General features: G+C 36.2%; 1 protein-coding gene and 1 long non-coding RNA gene across 2 annotated transcripts in view; both read left to right on the forward strand.

Moving 5' to 3' along the window:
• Window positions 1-10973, forward strand: part of LOC149551485 (actin-related protein 2-like) — a 35271-nt gene extending 24298 nt beyond the window's left edge. The window contains exons 11-15 of the mRNA XM_089786980.1: window positions 7440-7523; window positions 8512-8570; window positions 10059-10125; window positions 10280-10363; window positions 10457-10973. Coding sequence (XP_089643106.1) covers window positions 7440-7523; window positions 8512-8570; window positions 10059-10125; window positions 10280-10363; window positions 10457-10537 — 375 coding nt within the window. The 3' untranslated portion in view covers window positions 10538-10973. The remainder of the gene's footprint in view (window positions 1-7439; window positions 7524-8511; window positions 8571-10058; window positions 10126-10279; window positions 10364-10456) is intronic.
• A 1458-nt stretch (window positions 10974-12431) lies between these two features.
• Window positions 12432-12827, forward strand: LOC149551486 (uncharacterized). Its single transcript, XR_016352746.1, has 2 exons — window positions 12432-12563; window positions 12732-12827. It is a non-coding gene; the product is annotated as an uncharacterized LOC149551486 (long non-coding RNA).
• Window positions 12828-20729: the final 7902 nt, after the last annotated feature.

Here is a 20729-nt window from a genome sequence, read left to right on the forward strand (position 1 = left end):
CAGAATAGCCTCAGGAATCAATACAAGCTTTCCCTCCTCATCTAATGGTGGCAATTTTGCAGAAGACACAACTCTTTGACCGATGGCTTTCTTAAGCCTTGACACATGAAACACATTATCCACCTGACTGCCCTCTGGAAGCTCAATCTCGTAAGCAACCTCACCCACCTTGCGAATCACTCTGTAGGGGCCATAAAACCTAGGCTTCAACTTCTCTGCTTCGCTCTTCTTGAGTGATGATTGTCTGTATGGTTGTAGCCTCAGGTAAACCATATCCCCAACCTCGAAGCTGTGCTCTATCCGGTGCTGGTTAGCATACAATTTCTACTGATTTTGGGCTTGCTATATATTCTCCTTGAGCACCCTCAAATAATCCTGACTATACTGCAAGAAGTGCGTTGCTTTGGGCACTCTAATATCCCCCAAAACCAGATCCATGAAACTAGGTGCTTCATAACCGTACAGTGCCATGAATGGAGTCATCTTGATGGACATATGATAAGTGGTGTTATAATAGTACTCTCCCATATGTAGCCATTTGACCCAAGCCCTCTATTGTGTGGTCACATAGTTCCTCAGATATCCTTCCACCTATTTATTCACAATCTCTGTCTGCCCATCTGTCTGTGGATGATAACTAGTGCTGGGTGTAAGATCCGTATCACACAACCTAAACAATTCTTTCCAAAAAGCACTCATAAATTTACTATTTCGATCATTGACAATAAAACTAGGTAGCCTATGTAACCTGAATATCTCTCTAAAGAAAAGATTGGCCACCTGTGCTATTGTGTCAGTAGATGGAATAGCAAAGAAGTGAGCAAACTTCATCAGCCGGTCAACAATCACATAGATGCAATCTTTCCCCTGTACTCGTGGTAACCCGGTGATGAAGTCCATAGAAATACTTTCCCATTTCCTATCCGGAATGGGCAAAGGTTGTAACAACCCTGCAGGATATGTGTGTTCTCCCTTATTCTGCTGATAAACTACACACTCGCTGACATACTTCTGAACATCATCTTTGACCCCTTTCCATGTGAACCGCTCATAGATCTTCCTATAGGTCTTAAAGATCCCTGGGTGTCCAGCTATAGGTGCATCGTGAAATGCCTTCAACATTACTTTCCTAAACTATTATGAAGGAATCAAATATATCCTACCCTGGAACTTAATCAATTCATCCATCACCACGTAACGATCATCATGTATGGTGCCTGCAATTACTCCAGAAGCCCAAGTGTCCCTCGCATACTCTTCTGTGATCTTATTTCTCCAATCTCCTGTAATCTCAGCTAGAGCACAAATATGAGGTTTCCTAGATAAAGCATCTGCCACCACATTCTTCTTACCTTTGAAAAACTCAATGTCAAAGTCAGGCCTGTAACTTCGTAATCCACTTCTGTTGTCTATCATTCAAGTCACGCTAGCTCATGAAGTATTTGATGCTGTTGTGATCAGTTTTGATAACAAACTTTCCCCCAACTAGGTAGGGCTGAAACTTAGCCAATGCATGCATAACAGCCAACATCTCCCGATCATAGATGGAATAGCTCCTCTCCACTCCACGGAGCTTCTTGCTCTCAAAAACAATGGGATGCTTTTCCTGTATCAAGACTGCCCCAATCCCATCTCTTGACGCATCACAATGAAGCTCAATTGGCTTTGTGAAATCTAGTAGAGCTAGTACTGGAAATGATGACATCACCTTCTTGAAATGATCGAAGCTTCTTTGAGCTGAACCTGTCCATGCGAAGACCCCTTTCCTTGTAAGGTCTGTCAAGGGTGCAGTGATTTGTGAAAATCCCTTAACAAATCTTTTGTAAAACCCGCAAAGACCAAGGAATCCCTTAAGCTGTGTAAGATTCATAGGCGTAGGCCAATCAACAATAGCCCTAATCTTTTCAGGATCTACCCAAACTCCATTTGCGTTGATGATATGCCCAAGGAATAGTAGCTCAGTCATCCCAAACTCGCACTTAGATTCCTTGGCATTTAATGACTCTTTCTCCAAAGTGGACAACACCATCTCAAGATGTTGTAAATGCTCCTCCCAAGTCTTACTGAAGACTTAAATGTCATCAAAGAAAATCAAGACAAATCTCCTAAGCTGCTCCCTAAATACTTGATTCATGCAACTCTGGAACGTAGCAGGGGCATTGGTTAGCCCAAATGGCATAACCAAAAACTCGAAGTGGCCATAGTGACACCGAAAAGTTGTCTTCTCAATGTCCTCCCTCATCTTGATTTGATGATACCCTGACTGTAAATCTATCTTCGTAAAAAAGCATGCACCATGCAATTCATCAATTAGCTCATCTATCCGTGGGATGGGATATTTGTTCTTAATGGTCTTCTTATTTATTGCCCTGTAACCGATGCACATGCGCATCGTCCCATCCTTCTTCTTTACCAACACTACCACTGAAGCAAAGGGGCTCTTACTAGGCTTAATATGCCCTATTTCCAACAACTCCTTAATTGCCTTCTCTATCTCATCCTTATGTTTCTTAGGATGACGAGAGGGAGTAATCGTAACTGGTTTGGCTCCCTCCTCGAGCTCAATAACATGCTCTATCCCCCTGTCAGGAGGAACCCCATGCGGAATCTTGCCAAATACCTTAGTGTGCCTGTCAAGCATCTCCTGGATATCTGGTGGATGACTCTTCACCTATGGCTCTTGTGAAGTTGGCATAGTGAAACATTCAGCTGCCCACTCTATTTTATTATGCCGAAAAAGTCTCTGCATTCTCCTCAGGGAAACTACTCTGCAACTCCCATCTAAAAGTCCTCTAAGTACAATAGTTCTTCCCTCATGCTGAAACGTCATCTCCAATTTTGCTAGGTTAAGTGTGAACTCTACTAGCGAGGCCATCCATGTCATACCGAGGATGACATCATAGTCTCCCATGTCTACTACATAGAACTCATCCTCCAACTCATAGCCATCTCCAAACCTGATGTGAAGATTAGATATCTTCCGAGTGCATAATAGTTTGTCACCATTAGCTACCATGATTCTAAACCCAGAGTGCTCCTCAATCTGTAGACCTCTCTTGGCTACCCATTGTGCATCTGTAAAATTATGTGTAGCCCCAGTGTCAATGAGTGAGATCACTTTCTGCCCTTGGATAGTACCTTTGACCTTAAATGTGATTGCCTTCTGAGCCCTTGTTAATCGTGCTAATGACTTCTCATCCTTAGGAATGTTGCTCTCCTTTGTAGTACTATCCTCATCTGAATCAAAGTGTTGATCCTCCCTCTCTGACTATGACTCCTCTGCTGAGAAATACTCCATTTGATTTGCCTTAGCCTTGAGAGGACACTTATGAGATAAATCCCAAGGCTCTCTACAATGAAAACATAACTTCTTCCTTCTTAAATCATTCAAGGTGTCATTATCCAACTTATCTCTTTTTGGCTAAGCATCCTTGTGAAAAGTTTTTTTGTCCTTCTCCTTGTCCTTTTTCATATAAGAATCCCTGTGCTGAAATCTGCTCCTAAATGAAGAAGGTGCTAAGTCACGAGCATTTTTAGTGGCCTCCTACAACGTAGCTGGGTCATGCCCCTTGACCCAACCTCACAAGGGTTCTGAGAGTCCATCCATAAACAACACTATAACCTTCTCTCTAAAATATCTATGACCAACATAGCTAACCTCTGAAACTCATTGATATACATCTCAACTGATCCCCACTGCTTGAGTTGTGCCAACTCCTTAAACTGTAATTCGGGATCTTTGGTATCAAATCTCTCTATGAGCTTCTTAGTGAACTCCTCGTAAGATGTGATCTGATTATGTCCCAAGGTTATCTTGCCATGGTGCCACCACTCATGTGCCAGTTCATCCAAGTGAATAGCTGCATACTTTATATCCTCCTCCTCAGGCATAGGATTCAACTGCAAGTATGTATCCATCTTCTGCACCCAAGCTCGTGTGGTCATCTTCCCTGAAGCATCATAATAAGGTAAAGAAAGCTTCCCAACTTTCTTTCTCAACTCAAGGTTTTGACTTCTTCCTCCTAATCTAGGCATGTGTCTCATCCTCAAGTCCATGTAATCTCTGAGAGAAATGTCCACCTGAAACTCCGGTCCACTGGCCTCCCAATCCCTCCTGAACTAATCCTGTAACTCCGTAATCTGAGGTTCATTAACCGGTTGAACTGGATCTCTGGGTGTGAAGGTGGGTAGAAGAGGTCTCGAGCTGGCTGTTCGAGTGGGGCGTGCAACATGTCTAAAGTTATCAGCCTCATTCCCATTGTTGTCATGTCCATTATTACCATTAATGTCGCCTCAGCCTCCATTATCATTGCCCCTATTATTGTTGTTTCCATTGTTGGCATCACCTGGATTAAATATCGATGCCCATTTGTCTAGCCATAAGCTGCAACATCATATTACGCTGCCCCTCCTCTAATGTACCCAATAACCTGAACATTACATTTTCCTGATCTAGACCGCTATTCCTACCTCCATCTAATCCTGTATTCCTATCATCTCGGTCACCCATACTGCTATCTTGTTCAAAGAATATCTCCTCTGTGTCTGTATGACTAGATTGTATGTCCCTCTACACGGATGAACTACCCTGTTCGTTCTACAAGTCTAAACTCCTATTTTGTCTTGCTCTGGTATTGCGGAAATGATAAAGCCCTTCTCGCATGCTCAAACATAAATGCTTAAGATCTCCACAGAATGGCAGGACTTATAGCTCTGATACCACTGTAATGGGCACCCTGGAAATGCCCAATAACTAAACCAACTACTAATAGAGATTTTAACGTCTTTGCATAGATTTAAACCACATAACATGAACATAAACAAGGAATTCATGCAAACGGAAAAATTGGACTACTGTTGAAATATTATTAGTTCTCAAACTAATAAAATTAAATACATAGCAATGAATTCCAAAGGCCAAACCTCAAGAGAATGACGTCTAGAATGTCACAAGAGAGGATGGATGTCCTCTAATGCCAAGAACAGAATTGTAGATCCAAGTTCCTATCAAATGCAATTCACCATCATCCGATGCTAAACAATGAAGCTTCCACCTCTATTTTTACTTTCCCTACACCCTTCTCTCTTATGCTCCACTTAGCCTTCGGAAAACGTGAAGGCTAAGAACTCCACTTAGTTGCTAAAAGGATGGGGACATTACACTATGGCTCAGTGTTAGTCAGAGATCTTGATGCTCCTTTCCTCCTCTTGCCTGCTTCCTATTGAGATGGCATGTTTCTAGATCTTTAAGGAGTTTTGTTGCTATCAACGATCTTTCCTGTCTCCTGGTCATTCAATGGCAAGTTATATCTGGTCAGGGATTTCTTCTCTGATTTTCCTTGCCTCTGTTGTCTGCATAGAGGTCGGTTTCTCTCATATGGTGTTGGGAAGGAGTTATTGTGCAGAGGTGGACCTTAGTTGGAGGTCCCTGAAGGTTCAGGTCAAGGGTTCTTGGTCTAAACCCTTTTATCTCATTTGGGCCTGCCGTTTGGTAAAGTATATTTTACAGCTGGTTATAATGGAGGTTTTAGGAGTCTTGTCAGAATCCACTATGCATTTTTGCAGGAAGATGATGTTTTTATTATGGATCGGTTGGTTTGAGGTTCTATGCTTAATCCCTTCTTGCTGCTGGTTCTGGTTGCCATGACTTTACCCAAGTTCAGAGTTTCTGCTGGTTTTTGGAAGCTTATTCTTTTGAGCAGATTTTACACAGTGAAGGGCTTCAGTCCTGATCTCAATGTTGTGGTTAAGGGTACCAGTCAAAACCCTTGTCGTGCGCTTAGGTGTTTCTATCATTTTTGTGATAATGAACCCATTTTCTGTTGTCATTCTTGGGAGGTTGCGCTGGCTTGGGGATCCTGTCAAAACCCCATTTTGGTTTCAGGTACCATGATAAAATCCCAGTTCAGTTTGAGTATGTTTTTTTTCGAAAGGAAATTCTCCTTTCCTTTGTTTGTTAGCTTTTTCTGCTCCTGACCAGGTGGATGCTGCTAGTTTTCAAGGGCCCAATCTGGTGGAAGGTTGTTTTTGGTTTAGTTCACAAGCAGGTTTTGGGATGTTCCAGTCCCTTTTCTTGGAGAGAGTTCAGTTCTCTTTTCATATGTTCTGTTGGACTCTCATGGTTTGTATTGATGATTTAGGGAGCCATGCTAAAACACTAAGGATTGATTTAAGCACCACTTGTGGTTCTCGGTGATCATGTTTTGGAAGGCATTCTCTTAACAGTTTTTTTTTTTTTTTTTTTTCAGATTAGAAGGGTGATCATTCAAGAAATCAGTCCCTTGAAAACATCTTAATATATAATTGATGACCAAAGGCAGACTTCTAAAATGGCACTTTGATGTTGGAAGTCATGTACCAAACCTACACTCTTTTGACTTATCCAATTTGAATTTCTTTAACAAGTAGATCATGTTATTGTGGACATGCCTCCATCATCAGCATAATTGGCCCTTCTTCACTTTTCAGATTCAAGTTTTTCTTACTGTTTTTCCAAATGAGAAGGTGAAGAAACTATATTCAAGTGCCAAGACCTCAATGAGAAATGTTTTTCTTTGTTCGTCTCTTCATTTGTCTCAGTTTTCTGATGAGTACCTTCAACTTTTTATTCGACAAATGAGATTATTTTAGCATTGTCTTTGTAGCACTGTATATTTTATCCACTATCTTGCTATCATAGCTCAACAATCTAAATAAAGGTTCAAATTCTTGCAAATCTTTCCATTTTGAAAATGATCTGCAGGAGACTAATATTCCCATCATTAGCATCAACTCAGAGAGCTACAAAGAAGGCTTGGCCCTAAAACCTTTCTGATCAGTCTACCTGATCTAAATGAGATTGAACAAACTTCATACTACATTGTCTCAAAAAATCCTACTTACCATTCACACTGAATGTTTTCCCACTTATATGTTTATTGATTCTGAAGTTGAGACTTGAGCTAAGCATCTTGCGGAGTTGCCTGTGGGTTTTCTACTATTTGATGACTTACACTTTCTTCTGCAGTTTGCAGTGAGATAGTATTTCAAAACTTAGACTGTGTAAACGTAATTTTTTTAAAACTGTTACACTATTTAGCAACAAAACTTGCAAGTACAATCCAAATTACCAGGAAAATGAAGGCTGTGTTCTATCACAACTACCCATTCTGATGCTTACTCCAGATATAACTTTTTTTTTAAATACTTGAAACCTGTATTACAAAAATAACGTTTGGAAAATTCCCATGCAATATTCATCAGGCACTAATGAAACATAATCATTAATGTACATAGTAAACAACTGGGTAACAACTCTCTATTTGCTTAGAGGGTAGAGTAACAAAACACTTAAATACGATGGAAAGAGTCTAGAGATGAACGGAACAACAGAGTAGGAAAATTTACAATTAATGTGGTGCTTACATCAGTTTCGTATTTGTGTTCTGTGTTATTTGTAGGAGCTAGTAGACATTGAGGGAGATGGATTGGCTGACTTGGTGTTTCAGTGCATCCAGAGTATGGAAATTGATAACCGTTTGATGGTAAGTAGTTCAACTTCATATATCTTTTTAGTGATTACATACTTTATATTCTAATATTCCTTGAAATTCCTCTTCCATTGCATGCAGTTAACTTGCTATTAGCATGCTAATAAATATAGTGATATAATGAAGTTCTAAGGAGCTCTATTAAATGTTTCAGAAGGTTCTAAAGAGCTCTATTTAGTCAGCATTCATTCTGTTGCCTAGAATCTATTTTATTCAAATTGCTATAGGATGTGGGGAAAATCAGCTGTGAAATTTACCAGGCAGAAAGCTGCTAAAAAATGACATTGAACCAGTTTCACGTTCTTTCTCAATCAAACTCTGAGAGACTTTTTTGGAGAATATGCAAAAATAGATTAGCAATTTGATTCTGATATCAAAATTGTAAGATCCATTACTAGTTGCTCCTATAAGGAATTGCATACTGCAAATAAAAGGATTTTGTTAAGCCTAATTGAGTCTTTCTGTTATCACAATTACATGTTCTTCTGGACCTCAATCTCTTTATAAGAGTAGTTACTGCCTAAAAGAAATCTTTCCTTTGAACTTTCAAATAACCATACCATCATTCCTTGCCCATTCCTTTTGTTTTTTAGTGATTCTCATTAACATTAATGTTGTTCTCTCTATTTCTTATTGACCTATTTGGCATATAGCAGTACTCTCCCAGTTTTTAATTCTGAAGGGGCTTGCCATATTAGCTTAGAATGAAATTCATATTTGTGCCACATTTGGACAATACATGTAATCTGCATATGGTGGACACCTTTTATTATCCATCTGATTTTTGTGTAAGTACAGGAATGAGGTGCATGTAGAACAAGCATAAAAAAAGATAATTGATAATGACATCAAATCTTAGTTGGGTATAGTCTTCAATTTATTTTGTATAAAACATGAGGAGAAAATATTGTGCAACTGTAAATGAGAATGCTTCTTTATTTGCAAAAGGAAAACTATAATAAAATTTTTGACACACTTGCAGTTATATCAGCACATTGTTCTCAATGGTGGCAGTACAATGTATCCAGGACTACCAAGCAGGTTTAAATTCTGAACTCTTGTTCAAGTTTTTTTCTCAAGCAGCACACCACTATCTGCACCTCCTAGTTTGTTCCATAATTTTGTTTCTGAAACGTGTTGCTATTCAGTTCAATACAGATGTCTCGAGTCCTTGACAAATTCATTTTGTGGTCTTATTAGCAACCTCACTTTCCGACTCCTTTTATTATGATCAGCAAAACAAAATGCCTTATAGAATGTTGAATAAGAGTTGGAAAAGAAGCAGAGAACACAGACTGCAAAAAAATATAGAAATGACAAAATGAAGTCACCTGACCTTTTCGTATTTACTTCCATCCATGTTTTGTTGGCCATTTAGTTTTTTGCAAAACCTCACGATTCTCTACAAACTTTTGGTTCGATAAAATCATCTTGTCTTGGTTGTGAATTGTAGAAATAACTAGAAGCAGAGAACCTGCTGCTCATAAGATCTGTCCAAAGAACACTGACTACAAAGAATATAGAAATGACAAAATGAAGTCATCTGACCTCTTCGCATTAACTTCCATCCATGTTTCGTTGACCATTTAGATTTTTGAAAAAACTCACAATTCTCTACAAACTTTTCATTCGATAAAATCATCTTTTCTTGGTGGCGAATGGCAGAAATAACTTGTATCATCAAAACCTTTCTGTACTATAATGTATAGAAAGAAGTTTACGGGATAGCTTATTCTTTATTCAAATTTGTAATTTCGCTATTTTAAAATACATTGATTCAAGGGTTAGGATATATTTACCAAATTGTATGGCCATATTTTGTGATGGTAAGTCCCCTGCCAAAATCGTCATCATTGAAATTTACACTGTTTAATGCTTCCTTCAGATTGTTACAATAACATCCGATATGTCTATAAAGCAAGCCTTGGCTGAAAGTCGAGTAAATTGTAATCTCTTTTTATGTTAATTAACTCCAAGATGACATATGCAGTCTTCCATGAGTGCCAAGTGTTCCATTCATTCTCATGAGAGATGGGTTCTTTTGAACCACTCCTCATGAAGCCTAGGTCAAATTTGACTGAAAAACTGCACAGTTGAAACCTGGTAGCAATATCACAATATTTTGTCACTCTTCTTTTAAAAAGCAGTCATCATTATATGCCATACAAATCAAATCCAATATTAGAGAGTTTGTTTGTCATGCTGCACCTGCTTTTATCCCTACATTTCAGAAATATTTTTTCTGAATACAGGATTTTGATTGAAAATTTGAATGTATGCACGGAAACCTAGGAACTCCATGCACAGAGCCTTTTATTCTCAGGAAATGTTATTCTCAGGAAATGCTCTCTTAGGTTTCTTTAATTGACAGTAGTTTATTCTTGTTTAAAAAAGCCTTCTTGTGATATGGATTGAATTAGTATTTTCATTGTGAGTCACTATTAGAAATTGGTTTCTAAGATATTGTGCCTGCTTGGGAATCAAAAGGTTTTAATACTGGTTATTTTTGTTGCTTTGCCTTGTCAACAGACTGGAAGATGAGGTTCGATTACGCTATCTGAATAATGTTCTGAAAGGAAACAAACAAGGGCTTAAGGTTGTTTCTAGTTTTCTCATTAATCGAATGAGTTTTTTCTGTATGCACTTATTGCATGTTCTCACTATTGCCCTCATAAGATATTTTTCCTGTTAAGATTTATCAAGTTACAGTAAGTCTGCACTGATTTACTACCTTTTTTCCTTTTAAATAGAAACTTCGATTAAGAATTGAAGATCCTCCAAGGCGTAAATATATGGTTTACTCAGGAGGTTCTGTGTTAGCTGGGATTATGAAGGTAAGATACACAATCGTTATTTTTAAGATTCTTGATTTAACAGGTGAATGGTTGAATAACTATCATCAATGATAACATGTGCCTTACTTTCAGGATGAGCCTCAGTTTTGGATATCCAGACAAGAATATGAGGAGGAAGGTTTCAGGTGCCTCCAGAAATGTGGGCAGTCATGACAGTACTGAAAACAGGCTATAATATCACAAGTCATACATTTGATGAACAGAGGGTCATATGTAGTTTTTCCAAGGAAATTACATTCTGCGATTTTTTCACTGCGGATTGCCAGGATTTTACAGCAAATGATGCCTTCCAGTACTAAAACAATGATTTCTTTCAAGCCACTTGGCAAATTGTAGAATTCAGACAATCTATGTGTGCATGTTTGATCTCACATTCATTATTACTCCACAAAAGGTCACATTGAATATCGAAAAGTTTTTAAGAGAATTAATGTTTCCAGTGACAAGGGCAGACTTTTTTTCCTTCTTATTATTGACAGTAGCTAATCATATAGTGTCGGATGCTCATGAGGGATGTTCTTTTGAATCTCATTTCATGTGAATGAGAAACTCATAAGTGAATCTAAATAATTTCCTTTGACTTTCAGAAGTGATGGCAGAAGACATTCATCTAATAAAAAATGCTTTACGTTTGGATTCTTAAGCTAGATTAATGTTAAAATGATACAGTTAAATTATCTCTACTAGCTCGCAGAGATGGTTGCATTTGTTTTTCACTGTGACTCTCCCCTCATCCCTTGCCACAAGATTTTTTGGGTTTTTGCCCTGAAATGCCTCTTTAGGAGATCCTAGAGTTTAGAAATGTCCAAATGTCCCAAGATGACTCTAGATGTTTATTATGTCCTTGGACCATCCCAGTAATCTCTAAACGTCCCCATAAATTTGGCTGAAAAGATAATGAAATTTAAATAATATTGAATAAAATAAAGGTAATGGGAATCCTCTTGGGACCCCACACCCTTAATCAAACCCTAAGCCCTCCTTATAACTAAACCAATTGCCCATTTGTAACTCACCATTATCACAATCAATTTAATTTTGCACATTTAGTTGAAAAGAGAAGGAATGACCACTAATTTCGAGGATTTTCATTGTTGTCTATGAGATCACTCATTGCTAGACAAGCCATAATCACCATAGCTGGAAATAGGAACCTTGTTCTATTAGTATTTTTCTTTTCATTTCTGGTTTCGATAAAGATCTTGCCCAATCCTTTTTCCTACTTTACTTTTAGCTAGCTTAGTTCGCAAAGAACTGAATATCATTGAAGCAAGTCTCAAGGTTTTCGTAAGAATGCAAGTGCTATAGAAAATCATTTTAAGTAGCCTTTAGTCATTGTCAAAGTTTATTGAATGGCTATTCAGACGCACAAAACTGGTCATTTTTGACAAAAAGAGTCAAAGAAATTCAAGGAGGGGAGATCATTGGTTGTATCATATCTGCAAATTAATTTCCATAGGAATTATAATAAGGTTGGTCACCATTTATGAGTGAGCATAGATTTAGGGCTTGTGGAAACATAAAAGAAGGCTCAATTACCTAGGTTGGTCCAAGCGGGTGAATCAAAGACTAGAGGTGTTCTTTAGAATCTAAAGTGAATCAAGCCAATATCAAACTAATGAAAATGGCATTGAAAATCCATCATGATATACAAAATTGGATTTCCATACAGACCTGTGCAATGGTACTATTCTGTGTGAAATATAGCTGCGTCGTAGAGAACGTGGGCAGGGTACCACTCTCTTTGGCAAACAATATTTCGAGCGTGAAAATTATCAGTGGGAGTATGAGACAACAAGGTACAAGTTCCTTCATTATCATTGATGTGTGGAATTATAGTAGACATCTGCCACTCGTTGCTACTATTTATTCACATGTTTAGTTGACTCATATTTTGTTATGATTGTTTCAAGAAGTGTAAAGATGCAAACTAACGAATTTCATTTTTTTAAGGAGACCTGGAAAATATTGTGGCTTCAAATAGTGTGGAGATTGTCATCGCTGCACTGTTCCTTCACATGACAAAAGCACAGCTGCAGACTGTGAACGTAGGTTCTTGTACTGAAGAACCCGTGTAATAGCGTCGATGTATTTTGGTATCCAAATGAAAATGAAGGAAAATCCATTGGCGAATTTCTCGTGGATTTGCTTTTGAATCGATTCTCATTTTTTCTGTAAGGTATAGGGTTTATGTTTTTCAAGTTTTGTAAGTTTGACGAGCATACTTGATTCTCATTTTCTATTTAGGTAAGGTTTAGGGTTTATGTTTTTAAACTTATGTAAGTTTGACGAGCATCAGAACAAGTGCAATGATTGTTTATAGTTTTCCTTTTGGGCATTATTGAAGATTGAAGGGATGAATGAAGGAATGCTTTTAGTTTTTCATTGGATATTATTGAAGATTGAATGGATGAATGAAGGGAGATTTTCAATGATGAAACAAGACTAAGGTGAAAGTAATCTCTCTCGATCAATTTTCTTTTGTTGTCAATTTTAATGAAGTAATTTGTTATTCTACTTAGAGATTCAACATTTTGGGTATTCATATTTGCAGATTAGATATCACCAAAAGTTGTACAATTCATGGAAAATAATGTCATTCTATTTCTATTGATCGTGCCATGCAAATAAGACAAACCTTGTCTTCTCATTCCTCTTTGGGTATTTTCCACCTCACTCTTTCACATGTAAGATGGTGTGAGCTTGTTTTTAATTGAGCAATTAACATTTGTGCTTTCTATTTTATATATGTCTCCATGTAATGCTTTTGCAATTGATCACATTTGGGATTAAAATGTTCAATGTAATATTCTCTTTTTCTTCCAAGATCCTTTGATTTAAAATATCATTTTTTTCTTTCTCTCTTATTTACTTTTTGATTTTAGAGTTAATATTAAGGCATTCATGTATATTAATTCTCCATTTATCTAGCCACTTGATATTTAGTTTCATCTAGGTGTTTTTCTTCTATCTAACCTTTCATTTGTCAAAAGTTTGGGCCAACAATGATCTTCCATTTCCTATATTCTCTTCAAATAGCCTAACAATCCAATCATTGCAGTCGCTTAAATCAAGAAGGCCTCAACTTTTGGTAATATGACTTTGTATAGGATTGTGGTCTTAATCTTGAAAATACTTGTGATAAGATATCTTTGTAGACTTTTTGTTTGCTTCTATCTTGTTATTGAGGTGTCGTTGCCCCAAACCTCACAACAATATAGAACCATAGGGATAATAAGTAACCCAACAAACATCTTAGTTTCCCAATCCAATAACTTAGTAGATTTGCATCTATTTTGAAGCATGTATAATCATTCGCATTGCCCTTGTATTGTAGACAAAAGAAGTAGATATCAAATCACCAATTCATTTAAGGTGTCTGATAAATTCTTTTTTTCTTTTTCTTTTTCTTTAATTGGACATGTCGAGGTAGATCTACAAGGGTTTGAAATTTGGAGTTGGTTGTCAAATCCAAGAGGCACTCATAGTTTTTTTATCATTTTATGTCAAAACAAAGATTGTCATCACATCTAGAAGATCTAAACATATGGACCAATTGTCAACTTTGGAGAAAATTATCATTTGGAGCAAAAAATAAAATGTAAGTCAAGCCATACAAACAACCTACATAATGGTACAATTTAAAAATTCTTTAATTTTTTTCATCGTAATTAAATTACTATTTTTATATTAAAAAACCTAATTTTAAAAAAAAATAAAATAAAATAAAAAATATTTATCTGTTGTTTAGGCTTTGTGTAACATTGTAAGTACAAAAAGGATGACTTTATAAGTGTGAGTCCCACCATTAGAGGTCATGGCCCCTCTAATGGTTTGTTGACCCCTATTAGGGTCCTAATCACATACGAGGGCTCAAGCTTCTCTTCTTTAGAGTGTGGGGTGTGGCCCAACATGGCCCTTAATTCATCTATATTTATGAATTTATTTTGTTACAAAAATAGAAAATATATGAATATATATATTTTTAAAATATTTAGTAGTAGAAAATTTAGCAAAATAATCAGAGTTGGCTCTTTTTCCAGTTTAATAGTGTTTTCAAATTCCACCTAGAGGTTTTCAACTAGCTGGTAGAGTTTTTCAAAGTTGGTAGCAATTTACAAAACTTCGTGATGACATAATGCTAATAGCAACATATGCATTTGAACCACTCTCTAATGTAGTTTCCATTTTGATAGTCAATTTTGAAGGTTCGTAACTCAAGCTCACAATCTCTAATTTAAAAGCTATTTTTTATTTGGGACAAAATTATGTTCTCTTTATATTGGTGTCAATGTTCTTAAGTTTGGTTTTGAATTTTTCTTAAATGGTAGGCTCTCACAAATGTTCTAAGTTCTCATTTGAAAAATTTATGGGGATCTTTGTTAGATCGGCGGTTTTCGTTGCACCAAAAGGTCGACTTGTTAATGCCTGATACAACCACTAGATTGATAGAAGACATAAGAGGTTGTTATACTATGTCACAAATCTTGAAGGGGAACACTCGTAGAATTTTTCAAAGTTGGTAGCAATTTACAAAACTTCGTGATGACATAATGCTAATAGAAACATATGCATTTGAACCACTCTCTAATGTAGTTTCCATTTTGATAGTCAATTTTGAAGGTTCATAACTCAGGTTCACAATCTCTAATTTAAAAGCTATTTTTTATTTGGGACAAAATTATGTTCTCTCCATATTGGTGTCGATGTTCTTAAGTTTGGCTTTTGATTTTTTGTTAAATGGTAGGCTCTTACAAGTGTTTCTGAGTTCTCATTTGAAAAATTTATGGGGGTCTTTGTTAGAGTGGTCGTTTTCATTGCACCAAAAGGTCGACTTGTTAATGCCTGATGCAACCACTAGATTGATAGAAGACATAAGAGGTTGTTTTATTATGTCACAAATCTTGAAGGGGGACACTAGTGGTTAGTCCAATAACCACACCCCCCCCCCCCCCCCTCTCAACATTACCCGAAAGGATCCGAACCTGTGACCAAGCTCTGATACCACTTATTAGAGTTGTGGTTGTTGTTTCTCCAAAAGATCAACATATTAGTGCTCGATACAACCACTAGACTTATTGAAGACACAGGAAGTTGTTAAACCATGTCATGAATCTTGAACGAGAATGTTGGTGGGTAGTCCAACACTCTCATCTTATTCTTACAGTAGCAATTTTGGATTCTTTTTATAAAAAAAAATTGTGCTCTGTAATGGTATGATCAAATTAATCTTTTTAAAAATATATATGTTTTTCATTTATGTGGTTGAATTTGATTTTTGATGTACTAAGATCAAGACCACTTAGTTATTTTTGGTAAGTGTTATCATAAAAGTTCTAAGTGTCAAATCATATTTTCTTAGAAAATTATTCCTAGACTAGACTTGGGGATTAATCTAGTGGTTGATTCATATGTATTAATCTCAAAATTTATCATTTGAGGAGGCATCATGGATTTTTCTCTTCATCCTTCTATGGTAATCTAGGATAAGGATAATTATGAGTCTTGGCAAAAAGGTATCTTAATAGATCTTAGGCCACTTCAAATTTCACCTTATTTTTATGGATAATTACTTAAAATGGACAAGTTTTGAAGAAACCAATTTGGGGTAATAGGAATGACCAAACTATGAGATTGATGGAACACTTAATGTTAGTATTCTAAAAATATGTCAAAATTTGAGTTTTGACAAACACTTTGGATCAAGATTTGTGAAATCTTTAGATACCCTCATATCTCTCCATCTCAAATGGCATGCTGCAAATTGTCTCAATCTACTTGATGATACAATTAATATACCCTTCAATGATGAAACTTATAGGACATTAAATATAATGAATAACTTGATTATTTAGATGACAAAGAGAAGTTTATTTTCTTTCTCCTCCTATTAATACTATATCTACATCTGTGTTACCTATGATGACACTTTTATTGCTACAATAATGGCTACATTTTAGTATACTTAGTGTCTTCCAAATATAGCTAATTTGGGATGAGAACTTGATAGATATTTAAGGTTAGAGGACACTATTGATGGTATTCATACCTCTTTGATGTTACTTTTAATAAAGTTATGTTGTTCACTTCAAATATTGTAGGAGACAATTCTGGTAATAATTTTTCTTCTCAGCCACCTTATCATTTATTACAATTTTACTATAGTGTGGAGACCCCTAGGCAACATTTGAAGGAGACAATTATTTTTGGCTTGTGGTCTACATCAAACTTACTACAAGATTCTAGATTATCATCTTCATTAACGTGGCATGAAACACCTCACGTGGTGATATTTCCCAACATCAACATGGAAACACTTGATCAAAGTTCAAAAATGTGTCTTTCATTTTCTTCCAAAATATAATCTTTCTTGCAACTATACTCGGCTTTGTTTCTTCCCAGGAGAGGAATGTTCTTTGTAGGCATTGACTAAATATATATATTTTAAACATCTAGCATTATTCCAAGATGTTACACATTGGGGAGAGGCTACATGATCTCTCATATTTGGTCTTATTGGGGGGTGGGGATGTGGGACGAGGGGACTTTTTCTACATATAAGGTTTTATTCTTCTCATCTCCTTTAACAACTTTTTTCTTTTATTCTCTCTTTTGGAGAGGAGATTTCTTCCACTTGGTTTTATTATCTTCTCCATTTGTGAGAAATTGTATGTGTACATAAATATGTAAATGGCTTATTATCTAGGACAGGTCTTTGATCTGTTAACATTCTCACTTAAGGGGGATTTTGGCTTGAAAGAGTTGATTTACTTAGATAGTTGTCACTTAGGTCATATTCACACTTTTTAGTTATGTTTACTCGGTGTACACAAAGAATACAACTTTTTGTCTCATATCATAAGATCAAACACTTTTTATAATCTCAATAAATATTATGGCTCGCATTGGATTAGATAATCAAGTAGTTTTCCTTGTAATATCGATCCATCATCATTGTATATATGCATTTTTAATAGGAGTACAATTCATTCTTTCCATATCAATATTCTCATTTCATTGCACTTTCTATTAGGCACTTAGGCCTTTGGTGTCTACCTTCATATCTAGAACTCATATAATGTCAAGTTTATGATGATATTTAAAAGCCAAATAATCATAGTGATAACACTAAAAACTCCCCGATACTTGGCATTGTCAAAGAGAAAAAGGGCATTCTACTTATTGTTCTACCCACAAAGTGGGATCAAAACTAGGGTTAAAATTTTAATCAAATATGGCCTTGTGCTCATCAAGATCATTATCCCACTTAGAGTTTGTGTATCTAGTTATTTCTAAACCTATGCTTGTTACATAGTTAATCCCATGAATGTGAGTGCCTTAAATGCAGTGTAGAATGTGTTTTTCCACCTCCTAATGAATCTTATAAGGCTTTCTTATGAAGTTTAAAATGATCCCAATTGTAAATAGAATATTAAGGTGAGTATCAATCATGTAGATAATGATACCAATAATTTGATGATACAAAGTGGCATCTCCAAGTAGATTCAAACACTTTGTCACAAGTTTGACTCCATATAGAAAGGTAGTTATTACAAGCTTAAAATAAGCCTTGCAAAATGAGTCAAATGATAAAGAGCATGCTTGGGCTAGGTAAGAGAGAGATCCCATAAGAGGTCTTAATAATCTCAAACTTAAAAAAAGATTACTTAGGACCCAAGGAAATCATGGAAAATCTATTATTCAAAGAATCTTGACTTTAGCAATAAGGGGTGAGGTTCTTCTTGTGATAATAAAATTATCAAGAGTGAAAGCCAAGAAAATGAAATTTTCCTATCTCAATATGTATACATTTGCATTTAAGTGGAATATAAAGAACTCAATTGAAAGAAGAAATGAGACCATATTTGCATACTAAATCCATGGGACCTAACTAAGTCCATATAGAGATTCCTTTGAACTACATAGAAATGAAGAATCCTTAACAAATGCTTATGGTTGTTCCATATAAACCACCATTAATAAATATGTCATTCATATTCATTTGACATACAACCAAACCATGGATTGTAGTAATAGTAAGATTCATTGTAATGGAGTTGATCTTGGTGACAAGAGAAAATGTCTCAATGAAGTTAACACCATGAACATGCAAGAAATTATTGGCTACAAGCTATCATTGAACTTTCTAATTTATCCATATCCTACAAATTTAGTTTGATAAATCCACTCATATTTTTCTTTCAAGCCATACAATAACTAATACTCTTATTGTAATTCCCAATAGAAGTATAATTATTTCAATTAGAATCCATATAAGACTATATTTCTTTTGAAAATCCCAATCGAGAAAATAAATTGATAGCTTGTTCTTCAAGATCTACTATATTAATCACCATTTTAATGATCAACCTCTCCCATAACCATTTTCTTCCTAGAATGTGGAGCAAGCTCCCATATGTTGTTTGTATCAAAGATTTTTACCCCTTCTCCATGGTTGACTTGATCTTATAAATCCTTGATGCTTTCTAGAATGACTATGGACGTGATGTTGTTCAAATTTCAGTATGGAAAATATCTTGATATTGTGATTGATTTATCCTTGTGTCTAAATGATCCATTAAAAGAATCCCTAATATGGTGTAGAAGTGGAATGGGATAGAAGAGAAAAGTCTCAGGCCTTTAATTATGGCAAGGAAAATGGGGAGAAGAATCCTTGTGACAAACTATGTAAGTAGAAGCTAGATGGAAGCATTTTAATTCATTCTCATTTGCTTTATGGAGGAAGGAAGAATGTGAGAGGATGACATGGGATAGGTTTACTTGAAAAATACATTGCACTTAATGAAGTGGCCATGTGTCTCAAGCTCTAATTGTTGATCTCCTTTGACACCATCGAGGTATCCAAAAAGGATGTGAGGTCATAGATGAAGTTCAAAGACCCTATGATTCTATAGAGGAATGTGTACCCATGCAGGTCAATAAAATACTGAAAAACTCCACACAACATGTTTCTTACCACAATATAGTTCGAAGGAAGTGATGGCCTTAAATGGCTCATGCAAACTTTTGTTTTGGTTGTAAGAAATAGGGTTGGTAGCTTTAGCCCAATATTTGAGTTCAAGGGAGTATGTGTGCATCATGTATCCAATCATCTCTTTACTTAATCTAATTTCTTCTCAACTATGTCATTTTATTGAGGTGTATAGATTATTGTGTTAATTCACATACTCTTTGGCATTATCGATACAAGGAACACTAATGTACTCTATAGGTTCTTTGGGGTCTCCATCCTTGTATAGCCTTCTACGTGGAGCATTTTATTGACATCCAATATGGCATCAATGTTCGTCCCTACTAATCTTTTCATCGATGGCCCCATGCCCTACATATCTAGTTGGTCACTTTCAGAGTGGGTTCTCACCGGCTCCGTATTCAAACAGATCATCAGACCAGCAGAGTTGAGAGGATTTGTTAGTGTTGTGAAATGGATGCGGTTGAGAATGAGATAAACTTTATATTCTATTATCCCATACATTATGAGATTAGAGGGAGGTTTCATTACTTATTCAAAGAGTGTAGGTCCTTGTCCTCCTTTTTCAGGTGTGATGACCAATGGTGCCTTTCTCTTTTTCTACAGGAGGCTCTCTATCTTTAGGATTTCACCCTTAAGGAGTTGTCTACCCCTAGGTCTACATCTCTCCATCCACTTATCACTTCCTTCTTCACTTTGGTTACCTCTCCTAGAGGAACCAAGCGATCTCGGTGCCCATCCATAGATACTCACACCAGATTGAGGAGACCACACAAAGACCACTTGCACCACCAACAACACTGTACCTCCTCTACCTAGCGTTGGGCTCAAATTTCTCTGCACACAATTAACTATCCTTTTGTTTTGAGCTACTTTTCCATGGTTGCAAACTACTAGTTTTGCGGTTTTGTAACTCCCCTTTTGTTATTATTCCTCTTTCTTTTCTTCTTGTTCTACTTCTTTCTGTTTTATTTTGTCGTAATCAGATACTGTTTGGTGGTCTAACTGCCTTCTGGCCCTTGTTTGTATTCTTAGTCCCTTAAACCCATTTCTAGTCTCCTATTGGACATTAATAAATTATCTTATCTTAGCACAACCCTTAAACTTCTGAAATTGATTACATTTCCTTTCTTATAAAGAAAACATACTCATGTATATTTATAAAAGTCATTAATGAAGGTACACTAATTGTCATCTTTACCAAAAGATGAGTATGGAAAGGGATCTACCAAGCCACCATGAAATAACTCAAGAAAATTTTAAATCTCTCTAAGTCTTGCCTTTTTCAAGCCTATCCCTGGGCTACTTTTCCAAGGCCTCGCCATAACAAACACCATTCAATGAATCAATTAA

The sequence above is a fragment of the Cupressus sempervirens genome, chromosome 6, assembly GCF_028749045.1.
Source record: "Cupressus sempervirens isolate cs-2001-9-10 chromosome 6, ASM2874904v1, whole genome shotgun sequence".
NCBI lineage: Eukaryota > Viridiplantae > Streptophyta > Pinopsida > Cupressales > Cupressaceae > Cupressus > Cupressus sempervirens.